The sequence below is a fragment of the Heterodontus francisci genome, chromosome 9 (genome assembly GCF_036365525.1).
Source record: "Heterodontus francisci isolate sHetFra1 chromosome 9, sHetFra1.hap1, whole genome shotgun sequence".
NCBI classification, from domain to species: domain Eukaryota; kingdom Metazoa; phylum Chordata; class Chondrichthyes; order Heterodontiformes; family Heterodontidae; genus Heterodontus; species Heterodontus francisci.
The window spans coordinates 2,369,906-2,396,154 of NC_090379.1; the positions used below are offsets into that span (position 1 = coordinate 2,369,906).

Consider the following 26,249-nt stretch of genomic DNA (forward strand, 5'->3'; position numbering starts at 1 on the left):
TAGTTTATAGGCCCCCCCTTGGACCATTGGACAGAGCATTAAACAAAAAGTTATTGTAGCTTGTAACAAAGGCAATGTAATTGGAGCAAGTCACTTCCACCCATACTGATTCTACTTCATGATCTTCTGAGGTCAGATCCTTTCTCACTAATGCCCTTATTCATCCTTCACCATCAGTGCTACCCCTCCTCCTTTGCTATTCTGTCTGTCTTTCTGAAGTATTGTGTCCCCTGGAATATTTATTTTCCAACCTTGATCACCATGTAACCATGTCTCTGTAATGGTGATTAGATCTAAATCATGTACTTCTATTTGTGCCACTAGTTCATCTTTCTTATTGCAGATGCTTCGAGCATTCAGAAATATAACCTTTAATTTCATTTTTGTGCTTCTATTCCCTTCAATGACCTTATTTGCTGATGTACAATTTCTGTGGGGGACTTAAATCTTCATATAGACTGGGACAATGAAATTAGCAGGAGTGGTCTAGAAGATGAGTTTGTAGAATGTTTTCGGGACAGTTTCTTGGAGCAATATGTTGTGGAGCCAACTAGGGATAAAGCTATCTTAGATCTAGCATTGTGTAATGAAGCAGGGTTAATTAGCAATGTTGTAGTAAAAGATCCACTGGGAAATAGTGATCATAATACCATTGAATTTCATGTTAAGTTTGAAAGTGACATACTCCAATCACAAACAAAGCCAATTATGTAGGCACGACAGGTGAACGGACTACGGTAAATTGGGTAAATTGACTAAAAGGTATGGCGGTAAATGAACAGTGAGAAACCTTTAAAAGAAGCAATTCAAAATATTCAATAAAAATACATTCCTTTGAAAAACAAAAAATCAGCAAGAAAGACCCATCCTTGGCTCAATCAGGAAGTTAAGGATAGTATTAGATCAAAAGACGAAGCTTGCAATGTTGTTAAAAAAAGGGTAGCAAGCCTGAGGATTGGGAGTGTTTTATAAACCAGCAAAGGGCCACTAAAAAGTAGATAAAAAAGAAAAAATAGAACATGAGAGTAAACTAGCCAATAATATAAAAACAGATTGTAAGAGCTTTTCTAGGTATATAAAAAGGAAGAGAATAGCTAAAGTAAACGTTGGTCCCTTAGAAACAGAGACAGGAGAAATCATCATGGGGAATGAGGAAATGACAGAGACATTGAACAAATATTTTGTGTCTGTCTTGACAGGAGAAGACACAAGTTCCATATCAGAAATAGGATATTATTGCCATAGAGGGAGTGCAACAAAGATTCACCAGACTTGTTCCTGGGATGACAAGAGATTGGGAAATCCGGGCCTGTATTCTCTAGAGTTTTGAAGAATGAGAGGTGATCTCCTTGAAACGTGTGAGACACTGGGAAGTTCCGAGGAACAAAGGGACCTTGGCGTGTTTGTCCATAGATCTCTGAAGGCAGAAGGGCAGGTTAATAGGGTGGTGAAAAAGGCATATGGGACACTTGCCTTTATCAATCGAGGCATAGATTACAAAAGCAGGGAGGTCATGTTGGAGTTGTACAGAACTTTGGTAAGGCCACAGCTGGAGTACTGTGTGCAATTCTGGTCACCACATTATAGGAAGGATGTGATTGCACTGGAGGGGGTGCAGAGGTGATTCACCAGGATGGTGCCTAGGATGGAACATTTAAGCTATGAAGAGAGGTTGGATAGGCTTGGGTTGTTTTCACTGGAGCAGAGAAGACTGAGGGGTGACCTGATCGAGGTGTACAAGATTATGAGGGGCATGGACAGGGTGGATAGGGAGCAGCTGTTCCCCTTAGTTGAAGGGTTAGTTATGAGGGGTCACAAGTTTAAGGTGAGGGGCAGGAGGTTTAAGGGGGATTTGAGGAAGAACTTTTTTACCCAGACGGTGGTGACGGTCTGGAATGCCCTGCCTCACATCCTTTAAAAAGTACCTGGATGAGCACTTGGCACAACATAACATTCAAGGCTCTGGGCCAAGTGCTGCCAAATGGGATTAGGTAGACAGGTCAGGTGTCTTTAATGCATCGGTGCAGACTCGATGGGCCGAAGGGCCTCTTCTGCACTGTATTATTCTGTGATTCTGAAACCTACAGAATACTTAAAGGGATAGACAGGGTAAATGCAGGTAAGATGTTTCCCTTGGTTGGGGAGTCTAGAACCAGGGGACACAATTTCAAAATAAAGGGGAAGCCACTTAGGACAGAGATGAGGAGAAATTTCTTTACTCAGAGGGTTGTGAATCTTGGGAATTCTCTACCCCAGAGGGCTGTGGAAGCTCAGTCATTGAGTATGTTTAAAGCAGAGATTGACAGATTTCTAAATACTAATGATGTAAAGGGATATGACGATAGTGTGGGAAAAAGGCATTGAAGTGGATGATCAGCCATGATAGTATTGAATGGCAGAGCAGGCTCGATGGACTGAATGGCCTACTCCTGTTCCTATAACTGCACTCCAACACTACTTCATTGGCTGTAAGGAGCTTTGGGATGTCTGGTGGTTATGAAAGGTGCTATATAAATGCAAGTCTTTCTTTTTTTTATTCTGAAGGGAATGGAGTATAAAAGGGAGAATGTCTTACTCCACTTGTATCAGGTGTTGGTGAGACCACAGTGGGAAAACTGTCCTGGTGAAAGATCACAGACCTGAAATGTTCAGGCTCGTTTTTCTCTCTACAGAAGCTGCCAGACGTGCTGAATATTTCCAGCAATTTCTGTTTTGCTCTCCTTACCTAAGGAAGGATATACTTGCCATAGAGATAGTGCACTGAAGGTTCGCTGGACTGATTCCTGGGATGAGGGGATTGGCCTATGAGTAGGGCCCTACCAAATTCACAGCCATGAGAAATGCGTCATAGACTGTGAAATCTCGGTCCTTTGTGAAATTGGCCATTTTGCAAACTTTGCTCATTTTCTTTATTGACACAAGGCTCACCTCGCTGATTGTTGGGCGTGTTGCAAACATCAAAGCCTTTTATTAAGTAAGACGAGGCTCAACGCACTGATTGGTAGATGATGGAGGGCTTCTGGTGCAGTTTTGAGAGAAGCAGTCTTAAGTATTAGCAGACAAGTGAGAATGCCAGAATGAGCAAATCAAAAACAGCCATAACCATTACTGTAACACCTCGAGTGAAAGAATTTGGAAGTCACATTCTGAATACCATTTGTGCAATACTGTTTTGTACAAGCTGCAATGTTTCATTGGATCACACACAGCAAGTAACGGTTCAGCACCACTTAGAGTCCGAAAGACACCGCAGCAGAAAGACAGCATCCGATACCACACTGCTGGAAAACAAACACGCAAAAAAACAAGCAACGATTTCAACTCTTTTTAAGAAATTGACAGAGAGCTCAGAAAATCGTCAGTTGGTTACAATGGAACTTGTGGATGCTTTTTGCAAGCACCAGCACAGCACTGGAAAAACGTGATCACCCAAAGCTGTGGGTATTCACTAAACGTAATGTGCAAAATGGTGGTTGCTGGCCAAGTGCAAATAAAGTAAGATGGGACTACCTATTGAAGGCTTTTGCGACACATTATGAGGAGATGAAGTCTCAGATTAACACGTGAATCTTTTGGAATTATTTGTAATGAGTCCATCGATGTGCAAGACAACTATGTGATTTTATGTCCGGTAAGGCTGAAGACGTAAAGTCAGAAAAGCTAACAGTGCTTGCAGACTGCGTCCACTTAGAAGCTGCTAATTACACCACAGATTCCTCAGCAATAATCAAAACTGTTTCAAAATACATTGCAGATTTCAACAGAGTGTCTGCTTTCATCAGTGACAATGCAACTTACATGACAAAAATCTTTCCAATCTGTGCTCCAAGGTGTAATGCCTAATGCTGTCCATATTACGTGTAATGCATTTATAATATCTCGTCAGTGAGCTGTGGAAAAGCAAGTTTGTGAAGGTGACAAACTGGTCAGCTACATTAAAAAGATCTTCAAACATTACCCTAGCCACAAGCTTCGATACAGGCAACACATTGCAAATGCAGCTGAAATTGGGGAACAAAACATTGCCCTTCCTCCAGAGCCAGTAATTACATGTTGGAATTCTTGGTTTCAGGCAGTACAGTATTTTGCAGCTCACCTGAAATACTACTCAGACCTTGCCTCAGAAGAGCTCACACTGCCACTGAAAACACAGGTTTTAACAGACATTGTAACCCTTCTAAACGATGCTCAGCGTAATGAGGAGGTTCAATTTGTTGCCAAGAATGCTACATGACTGATGGATTTAATCACTTGTTTTGAATCGCGACACATCACAATCCACAAAGTTTACAATAAAGTAATGGATGTACTGTTCTGGACAGAAGCACAGTCAAACGAATAACACTCTGATGATGCTGAATTGAAGGCCTGTGCTCAATAGATGTTTTCTTGCATGGCAAAGAAACTCAAACAATATTACTGCTACAGGAAGAATCAAGCGGTGAAGAAAATGTGGCTCAGAGGTTTCAACAACCTTTTGCACTGTTCCTGAAAGCTGTGCGTATCTTTGACCCTGCACAAATGCACCTATTGATGGTGCATTTAAATTCATTTGATGTGATTCCTGGCCTTGACAAGAACTGTAGGCTGGAGATTCCTGCTTATAAAAGTATTGCAAAAGAAGCAGACTGTATTTTGTCTGAGCTGCAGTTTTGGAACTCTGTGGAATGCAGAATCCTCCACCTTATAAGGCTAGCACGGCACTGTCTGACAATTCCAACAAACTCTGTGGACGCGGAGAGAGCTGTGTTTAAACACGGACAGGTGATCACAGAGCAGAGACAGGGAGTGAAGAAAGACACAGTGGCAGGTTGCTTGACGCTCACATTCAACTACGGACTTCCGTGAGTAAGGAATGTGACCTGTTTATAGTTAGCTTTTTACAATAGTTTTTGAGTATACAATAAATACCATTTGAAACCAGAAACATCCATTATTTTTGTTTTAAATAGATAATTTTCATAGTTTGTTGCAACTCTGTAAAATTCACAATTTAAATATGTGAAATCACGACTGTGTAATTTGTAAAATTTGACCATGAATTTGGTAGGATCCAACCTATGAGGAAAGATTGTGTAGACTTTTTGTCAGAATATTCCATCATCAACCTGAAACGTTAACTCTGTTTCTCTCTCCACAGATGCTGCCAGATCGCTGTTTGTATTTCAGATTTCCAGCATCTGCAGTATTTTGCTTTTGTATTGGTATTAGGATTCTGATCTTAAGGAACAGATCCTGTCCCACCAGCAGGACAGACCCAGCAGAGGTGGTGGCACAGTGGTATACAGTAGGGAGGGAGTTGCCCTGGGAATCCTCAACATCGACTCTGGACCCCATGAAGTCTCATGGCATCAGGTCAAACATGGGCAAGGTAACCTCCTACTGATTACCACCTACCACCCTCCCTCAGCTGATGAGTCAGTACTCCACCATATTGAACAGCACTTGGAGGAAGCACTGAGGGTGGCAAGGGCAGAAAATGTACTCTGGGTTGGGGGACTTCAATGTCCATCACCAAGAGTGGCTCGGTAGCACCACTACTGACCGAGCTTGCCGAGTCCTAAAGGACATAGCTTCTAAACTGGGTCTGCAGCAGGTGGTGAGGGAACCAAGAGGGGAAAAACATACTTGACCTTGTCCTCACCAATCTGCCTGCCGCAGATGCTTCTGTCCATGACAGTATTGGTAGGAGTGACCACCGCACAGTACTTGTGGAGACTATGTCTCACCTTCACATTGAGGATACCCTCCATCGTGTTGTGTGGCACTATCACCGTGCTAAATGGGATAGATTTCGAACAGATCTAGCAATGCAAATCTGGGCATCCATGAGGCGCTGTGGGCCATCAGTAGCAGCAGAATTGTACTCAACCACAATCTGTAACCTCATGGCCCGGCATATCCCCCACTCTACCATTACCATGAAGCCAGGAGACCAACCCGGGTTCAATGAAGAGTGCAGGAGGGCATGCCAGGAGCAGCACCAGGCAAACCTCAAAATGAGGTGTCAACCTGGTGAAGCTACAACACAGGACTATCTGCATGCCAAACTGCGTAAGCAACATGCGATAGACAGAGCTAAGCGATCCCATAACCAACGGATCAGATCGAAGCTCTGCAGTCCTGCCACATCCAGCCGTGAATGGTGGTGGACAATTAAACAACTAACTGGAAGAGGTGGCTCCACAAATATCATTGAGGATGGGGGAGCCCAGCACATTAGTGTGAAAGATAAGGCTGAAGCATTTGCAACAATCTTCAGTCAGAAGTGCTAAGTTGATGATCCATCTCGGCCTCCTCCTGAAGTCCCCAGCATCACAGATGCCAGACTTCAGCCAATTTGATTCACTGCGCGTGATATCCAGAAACGACTGAAGGCACTGGATACTGCAAAGGCTATGGGCCCTGACAATATTCCAGCAATAGTACTGAAGACCTGTGCTCCAGAACTTGCCATACCCCTAGCCATGCTGTTCCAGTATGGCTACAACACTGGCATCTACCCGGCAATGTTGAAAATTGTCCAGGTATGTCCTGCACACAAAAAGCAGGACAAGTCCAACCCGGCCAATTACCGCCCCTTCAGTCTAGTCTCAATCATCAGTAAAGTGATGGAAGGTGTCATCAACAGTGCCATCAAGCGGCACTTGCTTAGCAATAACCTGCTCAGGGCCACTCAGCTCCTGACCTCATTACAGCCTTGGTTCAAACATGGACAAAAGAGCTGAACTCAAGAGGTGAGGTGAGAGTGACTGCCCTAGACATCAAGGCAGTGTTTGACAGAGTATGGCATCAAGGAGCCCCAGAAAAACTGAGGTCAATGGGAATTGGGGGAAAACACTCTGCTGATTGGAGTCAGACCTAGCGCAAAGGAAGATGGTTGTGGTTGCTGGAGGTCAATCATCTCAGCTCCAGGACATCACTGCAGGAGTTCCTCAGGGTAGTGTCCTAGGCCCAACCATCTTCAGCTGCTTCATCAATGACCTTCCTTCAATCATAAGGTCATAAGTGGGGATGTTCGCTGATGATTGCACAATGTTCAGCACCATTCGCGACTCCTCAGATACTGAAGCAGTCCGTGTAGAAATGCAGCAAGACCTGGACAATATCCAGGCTTGGGCTGATAAGTGGCAAGTAACATTCGCGCCACACAAGTGCCAGGCAATGACCATCTCCAACAAGAGAGAATCTAACCATCTCCCTTGACATTCAACAGCATTACCATCGCTGAATCCCCCACTATCAACATCCTAGGGGCTACCATTGACCAGAAACTGAACTGGAGTAGCCATATAAATACCGTGGCTACAAGAGCAGGTCAGAGGCTAGGAACCCTGAGGCGAGTAACTCACCTCCTGACTCCCCAAAGTCTGTCCACCATCTAGAAGGCAGGAGTGTGATGGAATACTCTCCACTTGCCTGGATGGGTGCAGCTCCAACAACACTCAAGAAGCTCAACACCATCCAAGACAAAGCAGCCCGCTTGATTGGCACCCCATCTACAAACATTCACTCCCTCCACCACCGACGCACAGTGGCAGCAGTGTGTACCATCTACAAGACGCACTGCAGCAATGCACCAAGGCTCCTTAGACAGCACCTTCCAAACCCGCGACCTCTACCAACTAGAAGGACAAGGGCAGCAAATGCATGGGAACACCACCACCTGCAAGTTCCCCTCCAAGTCACACACCATCCTGACATGGAACTATATCGCCGTTCCTTCACTGTCGCTGGGTCAAAATCCTGGAACTCCCTTCCTAACAGCACTGTGGGTGTACCTACCCCACATGGACTGCAGTGGTTCAAGAAGGCAGCTCACCACCACCTTCTCAAGGGCAATTAGGAATGGGCAATAAATGCTGGCCTAGCCAGCGACACCCACATCCCATGAACAAATAAAAATCAATTAAATCAAAACCAAGAAATAAGTTTATAGTAAATGTCACATTTAATTTTTTTAAAAATTTGCAGATGACACAAAACACAGAAGCATTGTGAACTGTGAGGTTATGGACTTCAAGAGGACAGAAGCAAGGAAGTTATGATCAACTGGAGTATTGTGTCCAATTTTGAGCACCACACTTTAGGAAAGAGGTGAAGGCTTTAGAGAGGGTGCAGAAAAGGTTGATGAGAATGGTTCCAGGGATTAGAAACCTCAGTTACGTAGATAGGTTGGAGAACATAGGAGTAGGCCATTCAGCCCATCAAGCCTGTTCCACCATTCAATACGATCATGGCTGATCATCCACTTCAATGTCTTTTTCCCACACTATCCTCATATCCCCTTATGTCATTTGTATTTAGAAATCTGTCAATCTCTGCTTTAAACATATTCAAAGACTGAGCTTCCACAGCCCTCTGGGGTAGAGAATTCCAAAGATTCACAACCCTCTAGAACAAAGAACAGTACAGCACAGGAACAGGCCATTCGGCCCTTCAAGCCTGCGCCGATCTTGATGCCTGCCTAAACTAAAACCTTCTGCACTTCCGGGGTCCGTATCCCTCTATTCCCATCCTATTCGTGTATTTGTCAAGATGCCTCTTAAACGTCTCTCTGGTACCTGCTTCCACCACCTCCCCCGGCAACAAGTTCCAGGCACTCATCACCCTCTGTGTAAAGAACTTGCCTCGTACATCCTTTTTAAACTTTGCCCCTCGCACCTTAAACCTATGTCCTCTAGTAACTGACTCTTCCACCCTGGGAAAAAGCTTCTGACTATCCACTCTGTCCATGCCGCTCATAACTTTGTAAACCTCTATCATGTCGCCCCTCCACCTCCGTCGTTCCAGTGAAAATAATCCGAGTTTATCCAACCTCTCCTCATAGCTAATACCCTCCAGACCAGGCAACATCCTGGTAAACCTCCTCTGTACCCTCTCCAAAGCCTCCACATCCTTCTGGTAGTGTGGCGACCAGAATTGCACGCAATATTCTAAGTGTGGCCTAACTAAAGTTCTGTACAGCTGCAGCATGACTTGCCAATTTTTATACTCTATGCCCCGACCGATGAAGGCAAGCATGCCGTTTGCCTTCTTGACTACCTTATCCACCTGCGTTGCCACTTTCAGTGACCTGTGAACCTGTACGCCCAGATCTCTCTGCCTGTCAATACTCCTAAGGGTTCTGCCATTTACTGTATACCTCCCACCTGCATTAGACCTTCCAAAATGCATTACCTCACATTTGTCCGGATTAAACTCCATCTGCCATTTCTCTGCCCAAGTCTCCGACCGATCTATATCCTGCTGTATCCTCTGACAATCCTCATCACTGTCCGCAACTCCACCAACCTTTGTGTCGTCCGCAAACTTACTAATCAGACCAGCTACATTTTCCTCCAAATCATTTATATATACTACAAACAGCAAAGGTCCCAGCACTGATCCCTGCGGAACACCACTAGTCACATCCCTCCATTCAGAAAATCACCCTTCCACTGCTACCCTCTGTCTTCTATGACAGAGCCAGTTCTGTATCCATCTTGCCAGCTCACCTTTGATCCCGTGTGACTTCACCTTTTGTACCAGTCTGCCATGAGGGACCTTGTCAAAGGCTTTACTAAAGTCCATATAGATAACATTCACATCTGTGAATTTGGAAATACTACATTTGGTCCCCACATCCAAATCATTGATATATATTGTGAACAGCTGGGCACAAGTATTGATCCCTGCGGTACCCCACTAGTCACAGCCTACCAAGGTGAGAATGACCCGTTTATTCCTACTCTCTGTTTTCTGCCTGTTAACCAATCCTTAATCCATGCCGGTATATTACCTCCTATCCCCTGTGCTTTGTGAAGGGGAGGTCGTGTCTTACTAATTTGATTGAGTTTTTTGAGGAAGTGACAAAGATGATTGATGAAGGAAGGGCAGTGGATGTTGTCTATAGGGACTTTAGTAAAGCCTTTGCCAAGGTCCCTCATGGCAGACTGGTACAAAAGGTGAAGTCACACGGGATCAGAGGTGAGCTGGCAAGATGGATACAGAACTGGCTCGGTCATAGAAGACAGAGGGTATCAGTGGAAGGGTGTTTTTCTGAATGGAGGGATGTGACTAGTGGTGTTCCGCAGGGATCAGTGCTGGGACCTTTGCTGTTTGTAGTATATATAAATGATTTGGAGGAAAATGTAGCTGGTCTGATTAGTAAGTTTGCGGACGACACAAAGGTTGGTGGAGTTGCGGATAATGATAAGGATTGTCAGAGGATACAGCAGGATATAGATCGGTTGGAGACTTGGGCGGAGAAATGGCAGATGGAGTTTAATCAGGACAAATGTGAGGTAATGCATTTTGGAAGGTCTAATGCAGGTGGGAAGTATACAGTAAATGGCAGAACCCTTAGGAGTATTGACAGGCAGAGAGATCTGGGCGTACAGGTCCACAGGTCACTGAAAGTGGCAACGCAGGTGGATAAGGTAGTCAAGAAGGCATACGGCACGCTTGCCTTCATCGGTCGGGGTATAGAGTATAAAAATTGGCAAGTCATGTTGCAGCTGTGCAGAACCTTAGTTCGGCCACGCTTAGAATATTGCGTACAATTCTGGTCGCCACACTACCAGAAGGACGTGGAGGCTTTGGAGAGGGTACAGAAGAGGTTTACCAGGATGTTGCCTGGTCTGGAGGGCATTAGCTATGAGGAGAGGTTGGATAAACTTGGATTGTTTTCACTGGAACGACAGAGGTGGAGGGGCGACATGATAGAGGTTTACAAAGTTATGAGCGGCATGGACAGAGTGGATAGTCAGAAGCTTTTTCCCAGGGTGGAAGAGTCAGTTACTAGGGGACATAGGTTTAAGGTGAGAGGGTCAAAGTTTCGAGGGGATGTGCGAGGCAAGTTCTTTACACAGAGGGTGGGGAGTGCCTGGAACTTGTTGCCGGGGGAGGGGGTGGAAGCAGATACGATAGCGACGTTTAAGAGCCATCTTGACAAATACATGAATAGGAAGGGAATAGAGGGATACGGACCCCGGAAGTGCAGAAGGTGTTAGTTTAGACAGGCATCAGGCTTGGAGGGCCGAATGGCCTGTTCCTGTGCTGTACTGTTCTTTGTTCCTAAATTTTGCTAACCAACCTCCTGTGGGGGACTTTATCAAAAGCCTTTCCCATTCATAAATCATTCATAAGAAGCTGGGTCTGTTGTCCTTGAAGAAGAGATGATTAAGGGGAAATTTGATAGAGCTGTTGAAAATCATGAAGTGTCTGGACAGACTAGCTGGAGAGAAACTGTTCCCATTGGCCGGAGGATCCAGAACAGAAGACACTGATTTAGTGTGAGTGGCAAAAGAAGCAACAGTGACATGAGGAAAAACACTTTTACACAGCGAGTGGTTAGGATCTGGAATGTACTGCTGGAGAGTGTGCTGGAGGCAGGTTCAATCGAGGCTTTCAGAAGGGAATTGAATAATTATCTAACAAGAAGAATTTTCAGGGCTGCGGAAAAAGGTGAGGGAGTAGGATTAGGTGAGTTGCTCTTGCAGAGAATGGCACGAACACGATGGGCCGCATGGCCTCCTTCTGTCCTGTAACTTTACTACAATTCTAAAAAACAGTCGAGAATCAAGCCAAATAAAGAAAGTACAGAGGAGAAAGCTGATGAGGGCAATGCAGTTGTTGATGTCGTGTTTCTGGACTTTCAAAAGGCGTTTGATTTAATTACCACAAAATAGACTGGTTAGCGAAATAGAAGCATTAACGGGAGAGTGACTGCATGGATATAAAACTGGCTAAACGACAGGAAGCAGAGAGTAGCGGTTGTTTTTCAGACTGGAGGGAGTAGACAGTGGTGCCCCCCAGGGATTGTATTCGGACCACTGTCCTTTTTTATTAAAGACCTGGATTGGAGCTTACGGGGAATAATTTCAAAATTTGCTGATGACACGAAACTCAGAAATGTAGTAAAGAGAGAGCAGGATAGTAACAGACTTCAGGAGGATATGGACAGACTGATGAAATGAGCAGATACGTGGCAGATAAAATTTAACGCAGAGAAGTGGGAGATGATATATTTTGGTAGAAAGAACAAGGAGAGGCAATATAAAATAAATGGTACAATTCTAAAGGGGGTGCAGCAGTAGAAGGACCTCGGGTATATATGAGCACAAATCATTGAAGATGGCGAGGCAGGTTGAGATAGTGGTTCATAAAACATATGTGATCCTGGCTTTATCATGGAGGCACAGAGGACAAAAGGAAGGAAGTTATACTAAACCTTTATAAAACAGTAGCTCGGCCTTAGCTGGCGGATTGTATCCAATTCTGGGCACCGCACTTTAGGAAAGATGTCCAGGTCTTGGAAACAGTGTGGAGGAGATTTGCAAGAATGATGCCAGGGATGAGGGACTGGAGAAACTGTGGAGAGTCTGGAGAAACTGGGATTGTTTTCCTTAGAGTAGAGAAGGTTAAGGGGACAAAGAAAAATTCCAAGGGTGGGACCCACCATCCGTGGTTAACTAAAACAGTTAAAGATTAGTATCAAACTTAAAGAAAAAGCCGATAGTTGTGCAAAGATGGGAGGCAGGTCAGAAGATTGGACAGAATATAAAAAACAGCAAAGAATGACTAAAAGATTGATAAGGAAGGTAAAATTAGAATATGAGAGAAAGCTAGCTAGAAATATAAAAACAGGTAGTAGAGTTTCTATAGATATTTAAAAAAGAAAAGAGTTAACAAGTGACATGGCATGTAATAAATGGTATGTTGGCCTTCATATCGAGAGGATTCGAGTACAGGAGCAGGGATGTCTTGCTGCAATTGTACAGGGACTTGGTGAGGCTACACCTGGAATATTGTGTGCAGTTTTGGTCTCCTTATCTGAGGGAGGATGTTCTTGCTGTAGAGGGAGTGCAGCGAAGGTTTACCAGACTGATTCCTGGGACGGCGGGAGTGACGTATGAAGAGAGATTGGGTCGATTAGGCTTGTATTCATTAGAGTTTAGAAGAATGAGAGGGGATCTCATAGAAACGTACAAAATTCTAACAGGACTGGACAGACTAGATGCAGGAAGGATGTTCCTGATGGCAGGGGAATCCAGGACCAGGGGTCACAGTATAAGGATAAGGGGTAAGCTATTTAGGACTGAGATGAGGAGAGATTTCTTCACCCAGAGAGTGGTGAACCTGTGGAATTCTCTACCAAAGAAAGCAGTTGAGGCCAAATCATTAAATATATTCAAGAAAGAGTTAGATATAGGTCTTAGGGCTAATGGGATCAAGGGATATGGGGAGAAACCGGGAACAGGCTACTGAGTTTGGATGATTAGCCATGATCGTACTGAATGGCAGTGCAGGCTCGAAGGGCCGAATGGCCTACTCCTGCTCCTATTTTTCTATGTTTCTATGTTTATCGACCTGTCCTGCTACATTCAGGGATCTGTGGACATCACTCCGAGGTCCCTCACTTCCTCTACACTTCTCAGTATTTTTCCATTAATTGTGTATTCCTTTGCCTTGTTTGACCTCCCCAAATGCATCACCTCACACTTCTCCAGATTGAATTCCATTTGCCACTTTTCTGCCCATCTGACCAGACCATCAATATCTTCCTGCAGCCTCCAGCTATCCTCCTCGCTATCTACCACACGGCCAATGATCATGCCCCCTACATTTACATCCAAATCGTTAATATGCACTACAAAAAGCAGGGGACCCAGTACTGAGCCCTGCGGAACGCCACTGGAAACAACCCTCCAGTCACTAAAACACCCGTAAACAATTACCCTTTGTTTCCTGCCACTGAGCCAATTTTATATCCACCTTACTGCATTTTCCTGGATCCCATGGGATTTTATTTTTTTAACCAGTCTGCCATGTGGGACCTTGTCAAAAGCCTTGCTAAAATCCATGTAGATCACATCAACTGCACTACCCTCATCTACCTTCCTTGTTACTTCTTCAAAAAATTCAATCAAGTTGGTCAAACAAGATCTTCCCTTAACAAATCCATGCTGACTATCCTTGATTAACCTGTGCCTTTCTAAGTGACAGTTTATCCTGTCTCAGAATAGATTCCAATAATTTGCCAGTTACTGAGGTTAGACTGATTGTCCTGTAATTATTTGGTCTACCCCTCGCTCCCTTTTTAAACAGAGGTACAACGTTAGCAATTCTCCAATCCTCCAGCACCACATCATACTTTATCATCTCTGGTAACATCCTGGGAAACATCCTCTGCACCTTTTCTCAGGCCTTTACAGATTCCCTGAAGTTTGGTGCCAGAATTGTCTACAATACTCCAGCTGAGGCCTAACCAGTGATTTATAAAATTCCAGCATGAACACTTTGTTTTTATATTCTATTCCTCAATTTATAAACACAAGTAACCTGTGTACTTTTTAAACACTACAATTATGGAATCTTACCACATAGAAGGAGACTATTCAGCCTGTACCAGCTCTTTGAAAGAACTCTTCAGTTAGGTCCCATACCCTAGTTTTTTCCCCCATAATCCTGCAAAGTAATCCTCTTGAAGGCCATGTCAAACTGCCCTTTGAAATTTCCTATGGAAACTGATTTTTTAATTCATTCAGGAGATGTGTTGTTGACAAGTCCAGCATTTATTGCCCAGTGCTAATTAACCCCGAGAAGGTGGTGGTGAGTCACTCTCGAGTATAACTGAGTGGCTTACTCGGCCATTTCAAAGGGCAATTGCTGTGGGTCTGGAGTCGCATGTAGGCCAGACCAGGTAAGGACAGCAGATTTCCTTCCCTAAACACATTAGTGAACCAGATGGGTTTTGACAACAATCCAGTAGTTTCATAATTACCACTCCAGACGTTTTATTTAATTAACTGAATTTAAGTTCCCAGCTGCCATAGTGGGATTTGAATTTATGTCACCAAATCATTAGTCTAGGCCTCTAGATTACTAGTCCAGAAACATAACCACTATGCTACCACATCCTGATTGCACCAGTGTTTCAGGGAGTGTTTTCCAGAGCAAAACAATCCCGTGTGAAATAAAATCAGAAAATGCTGGAATGCAGGTTAGGTATCATGTGTGGAGAGAGAAACAGTTAACGTTTCAGGTCAGAGACCTTTCATCAGAGCTGGGCAAAGTTAGAAATGTAACAGGTTTTAAGCAGGTGAAAGAGGGAGGGTGGATAATGAACAAAAGGGAAGGTTTGTGATAGGCTGGAAAACAGGAGAGATTAAATAACAAAAGAGTTGGTGGCGTAGGGCCAAAGGGAGTGGTAATGGGACAAATAAAGAAACAAAAGATGTATCTAGAGGAGGTGTGAATGGCAGACTGGTGAACAGCTGCTGTCCAAAAGCAAAAACAGGAGAAAAACAAGAGTAAGACTGAAACATGCAAAGAAAAGGAAACAAAATGGGAGCAGAGATTCTGATCTGAAATTGTTGAACTCAGTGTTGAGTCTGGAAAGATGTAAAGTGCTGAATTGAATGATGAGGTGCAGTTCCTCGAGTTTACATTGAGCTTCATTGGAACACTGCAGGAGGCTGAGAATAGAGAGGTCAGAGTGGGAGCACGGTGGGGAATTAAAATGACAGGTGACCAGAAGCTCGCAGACAGAACGGAGGTGTTCCGCAAAGTGATCAACTAGTCTGCATTCAGTCTCCCCTTTGTAGAGATCACATCATCAGCACCAAATACATTAACTCAATTGAAAGAAGTACAAATGATCATTTCTCCTGGATAGTGTGTTTGGGGCCTTGGATGGTGAGAAGGGAGGAGGTAAGGTGCATGGAAAGGTGCAGTGGGAAGGGGACAGGGTGTTGGGGGTAATGAAGGATGGACCAGGCTATCAGGGAGGGAAGGGTCCCTTCGGAATGCTGAAAAGGGGAGGGGAGGGGAAGGTGTGTTTGGTGATGGTGTCACACTGGAGGTGGTGGAATTGGTGAAGGATAATCTAATGAATACAGAGGCTGATGGGATGGAAGGTGAGGACAAAAACCACCCGATCATGGCTCTGGGAGGGAGGGGGAAGGGGTGAAAGCAGAAGTGTAGGACGTGGGATGGACAGGGTTGAGGACCCTGTCAACCACACGTGGGAGCAGGGTGTGGGGGGGGACTCCTAGGTTCAGGAAAAAGGAAGACATATCGGAAGCACTGGTTTGGAAGGTTGCATTATCCAAACAGATGCGACAGAGATGGAGAAACTGGAAGAATGGAATGGAGTCCTTACAGGAGGTAGGGTGTGAAGAAGTGTAGTCGAGGTAGCTGTGGGAGTCGGTGGGCTTATAATGGATATTAGTAGACAACCTATCCCCAGAGATGGAGACAGAGAAGTCGAGGAAGGGAAGGGAAGTGTCAGAGATGGACCATGTAAAGGTGAGAGAAGGGTGGAAATTGGAAGCAAAGTTGATAAAGTTTTCCAGTTCGGGGCGGGAGCAGGAAACGGCACCGATACAGTCATCAATGTACCGGAAAAAGAGTTGGGGGAGGGAGACTGAGTCAGACTGGAACAAGGAATGTTCGACATTTCCCACAAAAAGACAGGTATAACTAGGACCCATGCGGGTACCCATAGCAACACCTTTTACTTGAAGGAAGTGAGTGGAGTTGAAGGAGAAGTTGTTCAATGTGAGAACAAGTTCAGCCAGGCGGAGGAGGGTGGTGGTGGATGGGGACTGGTTGGGCCTCTGTTCAAGGAAGAAGCGGAGAGCCCTCAAACCATCCTGGTGGGGGATGGAGGTGTAGAGAGATTGGACGTCCATAGTGAAGAGGAGGCGGTTGAGACCAGGAAACTGGAAATTTTTGCTTTCTCTCTCCACAGATGCTGTCAGACCTGCTGAGTATTTCCAACATTTTCTATTTTTCAATTCAAATTCCCAAAATATTTTGCTTTTGTGCCTGTGTAAAATAATTTCTCATTTCCCCTCTAGTTATTTTCCAATTATTTTAAACATTTACTCTGTTACTGATAAATATCTTTAAGGTTATCAAATAGTTTGCGAACCAGAATTAAACACTGAGCAACCAACTGTACCAGAGAAAAAGAGAGTTTGTGAATTAGCAAATAAAACAGGGTTAGAGAGTCATCAGTCAGAGAGAGAGAGAGAGAGAGAGAGAGAGAGAGAGAGAGAGAGAGAGAGAGAGAGAGAGAGAGAGAGAGCGAGGAAACAGAAGGGAGGACAGAGTGAGTCTACCAGTAAGCTTTGAATTTTAATTTAACCTAAATTAACCAACTATAAAGTAAGATTTGATTGATTCATAAATTATAAAATTGACTTTAGTTTTATATTAATCATAATTTCAATCAGTGCTCAATTAGTTAATCAGATCTCAGGGATAAAGTTAAAAATTAACTAATAGGGGTTAGGAACACTAAAGAAGTATTTTTTCAGTAAATTAAATCTAAGGTTTTTAGATAATTGAGTTTAGTAAAAACACCTTCGTTAATCTTCCTTATAAAATAAAGTGAGGTCAGCACAGGAAAAGCAGCTGATTGTCGAGTAGTTTGAGAGTCTTTTATTCAAGTACTAAGTTTCTTTCTTTTGGGCCTCCTTATCTCGAGAGACAATGGGTAAGCGCCTGGAGGTGGTCAGTGGTTTGTGAAGCAGCGCCTGGAGAGGCAAGAAAGGCCAATTCTAGAGTGACAGGCTCTTCCACAGGTGCTGCAGAGAAATTTGTTTGCGTGGCTGTTGCACAGTTGGCTCTCCCCTTGCGCCTCTGTCTTTTCTCCTGCCAACTACTAAGTCTCTTCGACTCGCCACATTTTAGCCCTGTCTTTATGGCTGCCCGCCAGCTCTGGCGAACGCTGGCAACTGACTCCCACGACTTGTGATCAATGTCACACGATTTCATGTCACGTTTGCAGATGTCTTTAAAGCGGAGACGTGGACGGCCGATGGGTCTGATACCAGTGGCGAGCTCGCTGTACAATGTGTCTTTGGGGATCCTGCCATCTTCCATGCAGCTCACATGGCCAAGCCATCTCAAGCGCCGCTGACTCAGTAGTGTGTATAAGCTGGGGGTGTTGGCCGCCTCGAGGACTTCTGTGTTGGAGATACGGTCCTGCCACCTGATGCCAAGTATTCTCCGGAGGCAGCGAAGATGGAATGAATTGAGACGTCGCTCTTGGCTGGCATACGTTGTACAGGCCTCGCTGCCATAGAGCAAGGTACTGAGGACACAGGCTCGATACACTCGGACTTTTGTGTTCCGTGTCAGTGCGCCATTTTCCCACACTCTCTTGGCCAGTCTGGATATAGCAGTGGAAGCCTTTCCCATGTGCTTGTTGATTTCTGCATCTAGAGACAGGTTACTGGTGATAGTTGAGCCTAGGTAGGTGAACTCTTGAACCACTTCCAGAGAGTGGTCGCCAATATTGATGGATGGAGCATTTCTGACGTCCTGCCCCATGATGTTCGTTTTCTTGAGGCTGATGGTTAGGCCAAATTCATTGCAGGCAGCCGCAAACCTGTCGATGAGACTCTGCAGACACTCTTCAGTGTGAGATGTTAAAGCAGCATCGTCAGCAAAGAGGAGTTCCCTGATGAGGACTTTCCGTACTTTGGACTTCGCTCTTAGACGGGCAAGGTTGAACAACCTGCCCCCTAATCTTGTGTGGAGGAAAATTCCTTCTTCAGAGGACTTGAACGCATGTGAAAGCAGCAGGGAGAAGAAAATCCCAAAAAGTGCGGGTGCGAGAACACAGCCCTGTTTCACGCCACTCAGGATAGGAAAGGGCTCTGATGAGGAGCCACCATGTTGAATTGTGCCTTTCATATTGTCATGGAATGAGGTGACGATACTTAGTAGCTTTGGTGGACATCCAATCTTTTCCAGTAGTCTGAAGAGACCACGTCTGCTGACGAGGTCAAAGGCTTTGGTGAGATCAATGAAAGCAATGTAGAGGGGCATCTGTTGTTCACGGCATTTCTCCTGTATCTGACGAAGGCAGAACAGCATGTCAACGGTCGATCTCTCTGCACGAAAGCCACACTGTGCCTCAGGGTAGACGCGCTCGGCCAGTTTCTGGAGCCTGTTCAGAGCGACTCGAGCAAAGACTTTCCCCACTATGCTGAGCAGGGAGATTCCACGGTAGTTGTTGCAGTCACCAAGGTCACCTTTGTTTTTATAGAGGGTGATGATATTGGCATCGCGCATGTCCTGAGGTACTGCTCCCTCATCCCAGCACAGGCATAGCAGTTCATGTAGTGCTGAGAGTATAGCAGGCTTGGCACTCTTGATTATTTCAGGGGTAATGCTGTCCTTCCCAGGGGCTTTTCCGCTGGCTAGAGAATCAATGGCATCACTGAGTTCCGATTTGGTTGGCTGTATGTCCAGCTCATCCTTTGAGAGTCTTTTATTCAAGTACTAAGTTTAATAGTCTAATAAATAGAGGCATGGCAGAGCAGCTCAGACCCATGGAGTGCATAGCCTGATCCATGTGGGAACTCCAGGACACTTCTCGTGTCCTGGATAACCACATGTGCAGGAATTGTCATCAGCTGCAGCAGCTTCAGCTCCGGGTTTCAGCAGCAGCGGACGTCACTGAGCTGCATCCACGACGATGACAGTTTGTGGATAGCACATTTATAGATGTGGTCACCCTGCAGTTTAAGGGTGTGCAGGGAAAGTGGGAATGGGTGACAGTCAAGGAGGTCCAGGCAGCTAGCGCTGGAAACCCCTGAGTGCATCTCACTCTGAAACCAGTACTCCAATCTGAATATTGGTAGAGTGATGGTTCATCTGGGGTGTGCAGTCAGATCTAGACCACGGCTGGCTCAGCTGTATAGAGAGGTAGGAGGAAAACTGACCAGGTAATAGTGAGAGGGAATTTTGTAGTTAGGGGAACACAGACAGGTGTTTCTGCGGCCATAGACGTGAATCCAGGATGGTGTGTTGCCTCCTGGTGCCAGGGTCAAGGATGTGACTGAGTGGCTGCAGAGCATCCTGAAGGGGGAGGGTGAACAGCCAGCAGTCGTGGTCCATATTGGAACCAATGACATTGATAGAAAGGGGAACAAGGTCCTGCAGGTAGAGTTTAGGGAGCTAGGAATGACATTCTCAAGCAGGACCTCAAAAGGTAATAATCTCCGGATTACTCCCAGTGCCATGTGCAAGTGAGCATAGAAATAAGAGGATAGAGCAGATGAATGTATGCCTGGGGAGGTGATGCAGGAGGGAGGGCTTCAGATTACTGGGACATTGGGAGTGAAGAAGGTGGGACCTATACAGTCCAGATGGGTTGAACCTGAACAGAGCCGGGACTAATGTCCTTGCGGAGCAATTTGCTAGTGTTATTGGAGACAGTTTAAATTAACTCAGCAGGGAAGTGGGAACCAGAAGGAATATTAAGGGGTCAAAGACAGATAAACCCTGCCAGGTGCCAGGGTTTGGGATATCTGCTCAGGGCTGGATAGGAACTTGGAGTGGGAGGGGGAGGATCCAGTTATCGTGGTCCATGTTGGTACCAACAACATAGGGAGGACTAGGAAAGAGGTTCTGCTTAGTCAGTATGAGGAGCTAGGCACCAAATTGAAGAGCAGAACCTCAAGGGTAATAGTCTCTGGATTATTACTGATCCAGGTGCCAATCGGCAGAGGGCACATGAGATTAGTGAAATGAATACATGGCTCAAAGACTGCTGTGGAAGAAGTGGGTTTCGGTTTATTGGGCACTGACACCAGTAATGGGGAAAGTGGGGGCTGTTGGGACTGTCTGCACCTGAACCGTGCTGGGACCAGTGTTCTAGCAAACTGTATAACTAGGGAAGTAGAGAGGGCTTTAAACTAAATAAGGGGGAGAGGGATCAAGTTCAGGTAGATGTAGCAAATCAAGGGGTAGAGTTAAGGCAGGAGAGCAGAATAGTAATATGGGAAATGAAGGTCAGAGAATGGCCAGAAGGGACAGAGAGAAAAAAACGATAAACACACCAACAGTCAAGACTAAGTGTTACAAAGATAACAAAGACAAAACTAAAGGCTCTGTATCTGAAAGCAGGTAGCATTCATAACAAAGTAAGCAAACTGATAGCACACAGTGAAGTAAATAAATATGATCTGAAAGCCGTTATGGAGAGGTGGCTGCAGGATGATGAGGATTGGGTCCTGACTATTGATGAGTATATGACATTCAAGAAGAATAGGAAGCTAGGTAAAGGTGGAGGGGTCGCACTGTTAATCAAGGATGGCATTGGTGCAATAGTTGGAGATAACATTGGTTCAGGAGGTCAGGATGTAGAATCAGTTTGGAGATGAGGAATAGTAGGGGAAAGAAGTCACTAGTGGGAGTGGTCTACAGGCCCCCGAACAGTAATCATAATGTAGGACGAAGTATACAAGAAGAAATATTGGGTGCTTGTGATAAAGGACGGCAATAATCATGGGTGATTTTAATCTACATATAAACTGGAAAAATCAGACTGGCAATAGTAGCCTGGATGAGGAGTTCATAGAATGCTTTTGAGATAGTTTCTTAGAGCAGCATGTTCTGGAACCAACCAGAGAGCAGGTTATATTAGACTTGGTATTGTGTAATGTGACAGGATTAATTAATGACCTCAGAGTAAAGGCACCTCTAGGTAGCAGGAACCACAACATGATTGAATTTTACATCCAGTTTGAAAGAGAGAAGAGTGGGTCTAAGACTAGTATTTTAAACTTAAATCAGGGCAACTATGTGGGCATGAAAGCTGAGCTCGCTGAAGTAAACTGGGTTGCCAGGCTTGGAGGTAGATCAATACAGAAGCAGTGGCAGACATTTAAGGGGATGTAAGAAAAGCAGATGTGACATGAGGAAAATCTTTTTCACGTAGCGAGTGGTTAAGGTCTGGAATGTGCTGCCTGAGAGTGTGGTGGAGGCAGGTTCAATTGAAGCATTCAAAAGGGAATTCGACTGTTATATGAAAGGGAAGAATGTGCAGGGCTATGGGGAGAAGGCAGGGGAATGGAACTGAGGGAATTGCTCTTTCAGAGAGCTGGTGTGGACACGATGGGCCGAATGGCCTCCTTCTGCACTGCAATGATTCTCTGCTTCTGTGGGATATTTCAGAATACTCAGAATAAGTATAAAGAAAAATTCTAAGGGGAGGACCCACCATCCGTGGTTAACTAAAGAAGTTAAGGAAAGCATCAAACTTAAGGAAAAAACATATAATTGCGCAAAGATGAGTGGCAGGTCAGATGATTGGTCAGAATATAAAGAACAGCAGAGAATGACAAAAAGGTTAATCAGGAGAAAGAAATTAGAGTATGACAGGAAACTAGCTAGAAATGTAAAAACAGATAGTTAGAGTTTCTACAGGTGTTTAAACAGGAAAAGAGTAAGTAAAGTGAGTGTTGATCCTCTAGGCCTGAATGTTACAAGTGTGCCAGAGGATTCGAGAACTGCTAATGTTGTACCTCTGTTTAAAAAGGGAGTGAGGGATAGACTGAATAATTACAGGCCAGTCAGTCTAACCTCAGTAACTGGCAAATTATTGGAATCTATTCTGAGAGACAGGATAAACTGTCACTTAGAAAGGCACAGGTTAATCAAGAATAGTCAGCATGGATTTGTTAAGGGAAGATCTTGTTTGACCAACTTGATTGAATTTTTTGAAGAAGTAACAAGGAAGATAGATGAGGGTAGTGCAGTTGATGTGATCTACATGGATTTTAGCAAGGCTTTTGATAAGGTCCCACTTGGCAGACTGGGGGAAAAAATTAAATCCCATGGGATCCAGGGAAATGCAGCAAGATGGATATAAAATTGGCTCAGTGGCAGGAAACAAAGGGTAATTGTTTACGGGTGTTTTAGTGACTGGAAGGCTGTTTCCAGTGGCGTTCCACAGGGTTCAGTACTGGGTCCCCTGCTTTTTGTGGTGTATATTAACAATTTGGATGTAAATGTAGGAGGCATGATCAAGAAGTTTGCAGACGACACAAAGATTGGCCGTGTGGTAGATAGTGAGGAGGATAGCTGTAGGCTACAGGAAGATATTGATGGTCTGGTCAGATGGGCAGAAAAGTGGCAAATGGAATTCAACTTGGAGAAGTGTGAGGTGATGCATTTGGGGAGGTCAAACAAGGCAAAGGAATACACAATTAATGGGAAAATACTGAGAAGTGTAGAGGAAGTGAGTGAGGGACCTTGGAGTGAATGTCCACAGATCCCTGAAGGTAGCAGGACAGGTCAATAAGGTGGTTAAGAAGGCATATGGAATCCTTTCCTTTATTAGCCGAGGTATAGAATATAAGAGCAGGGAGGTTATGCTGGAACTGTATAACTCATTGGTTAGGCCATAACTTGAGTACTGAGTGCAGTTCTGGTCACCTCGTTACAGAAAGGATGTAATTGCACTAGAGAGGGTACAGAGGAGATTGACCAGGATGTTGCCAGGACTGGAAAAATGCAGCTATGTGGAAAGATTGGATAGGCTGGGGTTGTTCTCCTTGGAACAGAGAAGGCTGAGGGGAGATCGGATTGAAATGTACAAAATTGTGAGGGGCCTGGATAGAGTGGAGGTGAAGGGTCTATTCACCTTAGCAGAGAGGTCAGTGACGAGGGGGCATAGATTTAAACTGATTGGTAGAAACATTAGAGGGGAGATGAGGAAAAACTTTTTCACCCAGAAGGTGGTGGGGGTCTGGAATTCACTGCCTGAAAGGGTAGTTGAGGCAGAAACCCTCAACTCATTCAAAAGGAATCTGGATTTGCACCTCAAGTGCTGTAATCTGCAGGGCTACAGAACAAATGCTGGAAGGTGGGATTGGAATAGGTGGATCGTTTTTCGGCCAGCACTGACACGATGGGCCAAGTGGCCTCTTTCTGTGCCTTAAACTTTCTATGATTCTATTCAAAGAAATTCAGGACTGTGGTGACCTTGACATCTACTGGCAGCACATGCCCACCTGGCACACCTGGCAGGAGATCTTGTTCCAGGAGACTGTAGACAGGTCATGGGAGTCTGAGCCTCCTGAGGTCCTGGTGCTCAGTTATGTCCAGAAAGCTGATCCACTGCTTGTAAACCCTGTGTTGGGGGCATCACCTCCTCTGAGCTGCAGCTCTATATTAATCCCTTCTGTCCTCTAGAGTGGCAGGTGGGTGAGGAGGAGGCAGCTACTGCTCCTGTTGGTATTGCTCCAGCTGCTCCAGTATACCGTTTTGGATACTGTTGGGGGAGACGACTTACCAGGGGTAAGCAATGGGGTGCAGGTCTCTGGCGCAGAGTCTGTCCCTGTTGCTCAGAAGGGAAGGGGTAAGAGGAGCAGAGCATTAGTCATTGGGGACTCCATAGTTAGGGGAACAGATAGGAGGTTTTGTGGGAACGAGAGAGACTCACGGTTGGTGTGTTGCCTCCCAGGTGCCAGGGTACGTGATGTCTCGGAGCGTGTTTTTGGGATCCTCAAGGGGGAGGGGGAGCAGCCCCAAGTTGTGGTACACATAGGCACCAACGACATAGGTAGGAAGACAGATGGGATTTAAGGCAGAAATTCAGGGAGCTAGGGTGGAAGCTTAGAGCGAGAACAAGCAGAGTTGTTATCTCTGGGTTGTTGCCCGTGCCACGTGCTAGCGAAGTGAGGAATAGGGAGAGAGAGGAGTTGAACACGTGGCTGCAGGGATGGTGTAGGAGGGAGGGTTTTGGTTTCCTGGATAATTGGGGCTCTTTCTGGGGTAGGTGGGACCTCGACAAACAGGATGGTCTTCACCTGAACCAGAGGGGTACCAATATCCTGGGGGGCGGGGGGGGGGGGTGGAGATCTGCCAGTGCTCTTCGGGGGGGTTTAAACTAATTCAGCAGGGGGATGGGAACCTAAATTGTAGTTCCAGTGTGCAGGATGTTGAGAGTAGCGAGGGCAGAGATAAGGTTATAAGGACACAAGAGGGCACTGGCAAGCAAGAGCTTGGTTTAAAATGTGTCGACTTCAACGCCAGGAGCATCCGGAATAAGGTGGGTGAGCTTGCAGCATGGGTTGGTACCTGGGATCTCGATGTTGTGGCCATTTCAGAGACATGGGTAGAGCAGGGACAGGAATGGATGTTGCGGGTTCCGGGATTTAGATGTATCACTAAGAACAGAGAAGAGGGTAAAAGAGGGGGGGGTGTGGCATTGTTAATCAAGGAAAGTATTACAGCGGCAGAAAGGACGTTTGAGGACTCGTCTACTGAGGTAGTCTGGGCCGAGGTTAGAAACAGGAGAGGAGAGGTCACCCTGTTGGGAGTTTTCTATAGACCTCCGAATAGTTCCAGAGATGTAGAGGAAAGGATAGCGAAGATGATTCTTGACAGGAGCGAGAGTAACAGGGTAGTGGTTATGGGGGACTTTAACTTTCCAAATATTGACTGGAAATACTATAGTTCGAGTACTTTAGATGGGTCAGTTTTTGTCCAGTGCGTGCAGGAGGGTTTTCTGACACAGTATGTGGACAGGCCAACCAGGGGCGATGCCACATTGGATTTGGTACTGGGTAATCAACCCGGCCAGGTGTTAGATTTAGAAGTTGGTGAGCACTTTGGTGATAGTGATCACAATTCGGTTAGGTTTACCTTAGCGATGGGCAGGGACAGGCATATACAGCAGGGCAAGAATTATAGCTGGGGGAAAGGAAATGATGATGCGATTAGGCAAGATTTAGGATGCGTAGGATGGGGAAGGAAACTGCAGGGGATGGGCACAATCGAAATGTGGAGCTTATTCAAGGAGCAGCTACTGCGTGTCCTTGATAAGTATGTACCTGTCAGGCAGGGAGGAAGTTGTCGAGTGAGGGAGCCGTGGTTTACTAAAGAAGTTGAAGCGCTTGTTAAGAGGAAGAAGGCGGCTTATGTTAGGATGAGACGTGAAGGCTCAGTTAGGGCGCTTGAGAGTGACAAGCTAGCCAAGAAGGATCTAAAGGGAGAGATAAGAAGAGCAAGGAGAGGACACGAGAAGTCATTGGCGGATAGGATCAAAGAAAACCCTAAGGCTTTCTATAGGTATATCAGGAATAAAAGAATGACTAGAGTTAGATTAGGGCCAATCAAGGATAGTAGTGGGAAGTTGTGTGTGGAATCGGAGGAGATAGGGGAAGTGTTAAATGAATATTTTTCGTCAGTATTTACAGTGGAGAAAGAAAATGTTGTCGAGGAGAATACCGAGATACAGACTACTAGGCTAGATGGGATTGAGGTTCACAAGGAGGAGGTGTTAGCAATTTTGGAAAGTGTGAAAATAGATAAGTCCCCTGGGCCAGATGGGATTTATCCTAGGATTCTCTGGGAAGCCAGGGAGGAGATTGCAGAGCCTTTGTCCTTGATTTTTATGTCGTCATTGTCGACAGGAATAGTGCCGGAAGACTGGAGGATAGCAAATGTTGTCC

At 45.3% G+C, this 26,249-nt stretch overlaps 1 protein-coding gene across 9 annotated transcripts in view; it reads right to left on the minus strand.

Moving 5' to 3' along the window:
• The window catches only part of LOC137373538 (jun dimerization protein 2-like), a 90,773-nt gene that overhangs the window by 36,265 nt on the left and 28,259 nt on the right, over positions 1-26,249 (minus strand). For 3 of the 9 annotated variants that reach the window (XM_068038432.1, XM_068038431.1, XM_068038433.1), the window contains one exon: positions 3,799-3,890. The exons of 5 other annotated variants lie outside the window; for them this stretch is intronic. In XM_068038432.1, coding sequence (XP_067894533.1) covers positions 3,799-3,890 — 92 coding nt within the window. Of the gene's footprint in view, positions 1-3,798; positions 3,891-26,249 lie in introns of those variants that run through there. One more of the 9 variants, XM_068038437.1, reaches the window with a different exon arrangement.